This window comes from Octodon degus, unplaced genomic scaffold (assembly GCF_000260255.1).
Source record: "Octodon degus isolate 3935 unplaced genomic scaffold, OctDeg1.0 scaffold00093, whole genome shotgun sequence".
Taxonomy (NCBI): Eukaryota; Metazoa; Chordata; class Mammalia; order Rodentia; family Octodontidae; genus Octodon; species Octodon degus.
The window spans coordinates 8,782,727-8,788,263 of NW_004524669.1; the positions used below are offsets into that span (position 1 = coordinate 8,782,727).

A 5,537-nucleotide genomic window follows, 5' to 3' on the forward strand; every position below is an offset into this window, starting at 1 on the left:
CACAGCACACACGGGGCCTTGCACGTGCGACGCACAGCACACATGGGGCCTTGCACGTGTGCCACACAGCACACACGGAGCACCAGCCAGCTGGGAGCGCATGGGCGAGGCTGCTCTGCAGCCTGTGTCCCAGCAGGCCTGAGTGGCAGGCTGGGGTCCCCTGAGCGCCATCTCCTCTGCAGTGTGTGACGCGCCCATGGTGTACTTTGACTGCCGTAATGCCACACTGGGGGCTGCTGGGGCTGGTTGCCAGAAGAGCTGTCACACCCTGGACATGGCCTGTGTGAGTGCTGGCCACCCCGGGGACTCCATGGCCCCTGTGACCCCTTGTGGCCCATGTAGGTCCCGTGCTGCCCTGGGTGGGGCTGCTGGGTACCTCTCAGGCATTCTTAAGGTCACCGCCTGATCTTGGCTGGTCTTGCGGCTCCCATGGCCTGTGTCCTGTGGCTACTTCTTGGGGCACACGGAGGGTCCTGCCGACTGTCCCTGCCCCTGAGCCATGTGCACGTGCCCCACAGTACAACACCCAGTGCGTCTCTGGCTGCGTGTGCCCCGATGGGCTGGTGGCAGATGGTGATGGAGGCTGTGTTGCCGAGGAGGACTGTCCCTGCGTGCACAACGAGGCCAGCTACCGGCCCGGGGAGACTGTCCTCGATGGCTGCAACACCTGGTAGGCGGGGCTGGCCACAGGGCATAGACTACTACCAGTTCCATGGAGAGAAGTCCCTGTTAGGCACGGAGTGACCAGCACAGGGCCTGGAGGATGGGTGGACTGGGTAGCCTGGGCTTGAAGTCCTTGCAGCACCAGCACCTGTGTGAACCTGCACCCCACAGCACCTGTGAGAACCGGATGTGGCGGTGCACAGAGGAGCCCTGTCTGGCCACCTGTGCAGTCTATGGGGACGGCCACGTCCTCACCTTTGATGGGCAGCGCTACACCTTCAATGGGGCCTGCGAGTACACACTGCTGCAGGTATGTGGCTGGCTGGGAGCTGTTGGGACTCCTGGCTGCCCTGAGGGTCCTGGCCCACCTGCCCACAACCTTCTCCTCCCCAGGACCAGCGTAGTGGGAAGGCCAGTGCCCAAGATGCCCTCCGTGTGGTCACCGAGAACGTCCCCTGTGGCACTACGGGGACCACCTGTTCCAAGGACATCAAGATCTTCCTGGGGGTGCGAAGGGCTCATGGAATGGGTGTGGGGACATGGGGCAGAGGGGTCCTTGCCAGGCCCTGAGGGAGCCCTGTCGTGCAGAGCTACGAGCTGAAGCTAAGCAGTGGGAAGGTGGAGGTGGTCCAGAGGAAAACCGGGCAGGAGCCACCCTACACCATGCACCAGAAGGGCATCTACACAGTGGTGGACACTGGCATTGGCCTTCTGCTACTCTGGGACCAGAAAACCAGTCTCTTCCTCAGGCTCAGCCCTGAGTTCAAGGTGAGGCCCAGCGAGGGAGACCACTGCTGTCAGTCACCCTGAGCTCTGCTGTACACACAGATGGGGAGGGGACAGAGACAGACAGAGAGACACAGATAGCGAGAGATAAGGAGAGACAGAAACAGAAAGAGATAGGGAGATACAGGGAGACAGACACAGGTGGGGAGAGACAGAAAAGGAGAGGGAGAAAGAGAGAGAGAGAGAGAGAGAGAGAGAGAGAGAGAGAGAGAGACAGACAGACAGACAGACAGACAGACAGAGACAGAGGGAGAGGGGCTGGGGCAGAGGTGGAGATTCAGGATGTGGGGCAGGATGGGCAGCCAGGGTGTTTCTGACTCCTTTGCGTGCCTGGCCCAGCCTGGCCATGGTGGTCCGTGGCCCCCTGCACTGATTGGGCCTCACCTGCACCTCGAGTCAGAGAAGGAGGGAGGTGCTTGTGGAGAGGGAGGGGGATGTGGTCTCCCTGGGGGCATGGACGGGGCCTGGACGAGCCTCCACTGCCGCTTCAGGCCGTGACAGGGGAGGTGGGAGCAGTGTGCACCCCAGGATCCCAGGGGCCTCTCCTTCACCCTCTCCCTGCCCTTCAGGGCAAGGTCGGTGGCCTGTGCGGGAACTTCGACGACAACGCCGTCAATGACCTGACCACACGCAGCCAGGCTGTGGTGGGCGATGTGCTGGAGTTTGGGAACAGCTGGAAGCTCTCACCCACCTGCCCCGACGCCCCGGCGCCCAAGGACCCCTGTGTGGCCAACCCGTACCGCAAGTCCTGGGCCCAGAGGCAGTGCAGCATCATCAACAGTGCTGCCTTCTCCGCCTGCCATGCCCAGGTACGCCTGGGGATGCATCAAGGGCAGTGGCTGAGAAAGGGACCGGCTGACACCATCAGCGTGGGCAGCTGGGGCCCAGTAGGGGCTGGTGCTGGCTCTCGCAGCCACAGCTGTGGCTTTGGAGCTGTGAGGTGTTGATTCTGTGGCTGCCAGGGCTTGTGCAGCTGGAGCTGGCTAGGATCACACTGCTCTGGGGATATAGTGACGGTGACGGGCGTGGCTGGCCACTTGGGGAACTGGCGCAGGTCACCCAGCTAGCCCGACCCCCGCTGAGAGCCCAGGGGAGCCAGGGTCCTGGCGTCTGAATCCTGTGCCCCTCAGGTGGAGCCGGCCAAGTACTACGAGGCCTGTGTGAGCGATGCGTGCGCCTGTGACTCGGGGGGCGACTGCGAGTGCTTCTGTACAGCCGTGGCTGCCTATGCCCAGGCCTGCCATGTGGCGGGGGTGTGTGTGTCCTGGAGGACGCCCGACATCTGCCGTGAGTGCACAGGCCGGGGCTGGGACGCGGGTTCAGGAGCACAGTTCACTAGTGAAGCCTGGAGGCAGGGTGGGGCTGGCCCAGGCTGGGACCTGCGGTGGCTTCTCCAGAGGTTGACCCCCAGCTGGCTGTGGCGGGACAGCATGGGCAGGGCGGGGTAGAGGGCCAAGGCAGGGTGCTCTCTGAGCTGACACTCCTCTGCCCCGCCCAGCACTCTTCTGCGACTACTACAACCCCGCCGGGGAGTGTGAGTGGCACTACCAGCCCTGTGGGGCGCCCTGCCTGCGCACCTGCCGCAACCCCAGTGGCCGTTGCCTGCAGGAATTTCGCGGCCTGGAAGGTGGGTTGGGCTGAGTGCAAGGGGCTGGGGTCTGTCCTGTGGCAGGTGGGCCCTGGGGATGGGACGGAGGCTGTCCTGGTACTAAGCCTCCCTGGTGCACAGGCTGTTACCCCAAGTGTCCCCCGGAGACCCCCATCTTCGATGAGGATAAGATGCAGTGCGTGGTGCGGTGCCCGCACAAGTCTGTGCCTCTCTGCCACATCCACGGGAAGTCATACAAGCTGGGAGCGCCCGTGCCCTCTGCAGAGAACTGCCACTCCTGGTGAGTCCCTGCGGAGGCGTGTGGCCTTGCTCCTGTGCTCCTGGGCCCTGGCCAGGTTCCAGGGCATCTTAGGGGCCCCCAGGTGAGGTGCAGAGGGGATATTGAGCCTAGACAGCACCCAGAGATGCAGGGGTGCCACCTCTAGCCCCTCCAGGGGCATGCGCTGAGCCCCTGCCCTGCCTGCCTCCATCTGTCACGGCTAGGGTCCGTCCTGGGACGCGTGAATGGGGAAGAGGCCCGGCAGGGGCTCAGATGACTGTCCCAGCCACTAGTGCTGGGCCAGGGACCCTAATGCCAACTCCTTCCTTCCCTTGCCAGCATCTGCACAGAAGGTGGTGTGAGCTGCACCTATGACACAGAAGGTGAGCAGCCACAGGGTGTCAGGGCTGGGTGGGGGCCCAACTTGTGCCCAGCCCCTCATGGGCCGCCACTGCTCTCCACAGCTTGCTTCTGCACCTACAACGGGCGGCGCTTCCAGCCCGGGGCCGAGATCTACCACACGACAGACGGCATGGGCGGCTGCCTCTCCGCAAGCTGCGGGGCCAATGGCACCGTGGAAAGGAAGGCCTATGCCTGTGGTTCCCACAGCACCCCACCGCCCACCACCTTCACCTTCTCCACGGCGTCTGAGGGTAAGGCCGGTGTTTGCAGCGTGATCGCTCCCTCACCCCGCCTGTCACACTGCAGCTTCCCTGCCACAGAGGGACATTGCCTGGGCACCAGGCACCCCAGGGCCTTGCCCTTCAGAGGGTCTCAGGTTCTCCCCGAATGAAGAGCAGGGAACACAAATGATGGCTCTGCCTGGGGCCAGCCAGAACGAGCCCCAAGGGAGGGGGCCTGGGGGTGGCTGTGTCCTGTGCCCGCTGCTACCAGGCCGGCCTTAAGAAGATGACCAGGCAGCTTCCCAGCAGCAGGGATGCTGGGGCTGGGCGGTGGGAGTTGAGTATGGCCCCTGACACCCAGGCCTGTGTCCTCTGTCCCTAGCTAAGAGCTCGACACACTCCCCGGACACACATGTCCCCTCCACCGGGAGCACAGTGTCCTCAGGCCCTCAGAGCGGCACCAGGCTCCCTGCCTCCCACACCACCCTCAGGGAGACACCGGCCGACACCTCCGTGACCTCCCAGCCTTGCGGGGAGGAGTGCGTGTGGACCCCGTGGCTGGACGTCAGCCGCCCTGGACGTGGCATTGACAGTGGGGACTTCGACACCCTGGAGAACCTCCGTGCCCATGGGTACCAGCTGTGCCAAGCACCCAGGGAGGTGCAGTGCAGGGCAGAAGATGTCCCTGACGTGCCCCTCAGTGTCCTAGGGCAGCATGTGGAGTGCAGCCCCATGGTGGGGCTGACCTGCCACAACCGGGACCAGGTGTCGGGACTCTGTGACAACTACCAGGTCCGAGTCCTGTGCTGCCATCCTGTTTCCTGCCCCACCTCCTCCAGCCCCACAGCCTCCTCCTCGGCTCCCATCACACCCACAGGCCTGACCACTGTCTCCACTGCCACGGGGAGCCCCTCATCTGTCAGAGTCACGGCTTCGACCTCTAGCTCAAAGCTGGTGCCAACCACCTCCTCCTGTCGACAAAAGCAGTGCACCTGGACCGAGTGGATCGATGGCAGTTACCCAGGGTCCAGCAGGGACAGCGGAGACTTTGACACCTTGGAGGAACTGCGGCTGCGAGGGTACAAGTTCTGTGACAGGCCCCAGAATGTGCAGTGCCGGGCCCAGTTCTTCCCCAACACACCACTGGCTGAGCTGGGGCAGAAGGTGACCTGCAACCCTGAGGTGGGGCTGCTCTGCCTGAACCGGGAGCAGCTTCCACCCATCTGCTACAACTATGAGATCCGGATAGAGTGCTGTGAGTGGGTGGACATCTGTGAGGTGACACCCAGGACTACCGCAACTCTGGAGACACACACTGCTTGGGCGTCCACACACACACCCAGGACTACCGCAACTCTGGAGACACACACTGCTTGGGCGTCCACAGCCAGGACTAACACCAGCACAACCTCCACCTCCACCTCAACTTCGCACACCAGCTCTACCTCCACCCAAAAGCCCCACACCAGCACCACCTCCCCATCCACCCCAACTCCCCACACCAGCACCACCTCCAACTCCACACCAACACCCCATACCAGCACCACCTCCACCTTCACCCCAAGACCCTATACTAGCACCACCTCCACCTCCACCC

The 5,537-nt window shown here is 63.6% G+C and overlaps 1 protein-coding gene across 1 annotated transcript in view; it reads left to right on the plus strand.

The window, feature by feature from the left end:
• Positions 1-5,537, plus strand: part of Muc5ac (mucin 5AC, oligomeric mucus/gel-forming) — a 23,290-nt gene that overhangs the window by 8,128 nt on the left and 9,625 nt on the right. Inside the window, exons 20-31 of the mRNA XM_023722903.1 lie at positions 183-283; positions 519-670; positions 835-973; positions 1,057-1,170; positions 1,252-1,431; positions 2,019-2,258; positions 2,580-2,736; positions 2,948-3,076; positions 3,179-3,338; positions 3,657-3,700; positions 3,782-3,970; positions 4,323-5,214. Coding sequence (XP_023578671.1) covers positions 183-283; positions 519-670; positions 835-973; positions 1,057-1,170; positions 1,252-1,431; positions 2,019-2,258; positions 2,580-2,736; positions 2,948-3,076; positions 3,179-3,338; positions 3,657-3,700; positions 3,782-3,970; positions 4,323-5,214 — 2,497 coding nt within the window. The remainder of the gene's footprint in view (positions 1-182; positions 284-518; positions 671-834; positions 974-1,056; positions 1,171-1,251; positions 1,432-2,018; positions 2,259-2,579; positions 2,737-2,947; positions 3,077-3,178; positions 3,339-3,656; positions 3,701-3,781; positions 3,971-4,322; positions 5,215-5,537) is intronic.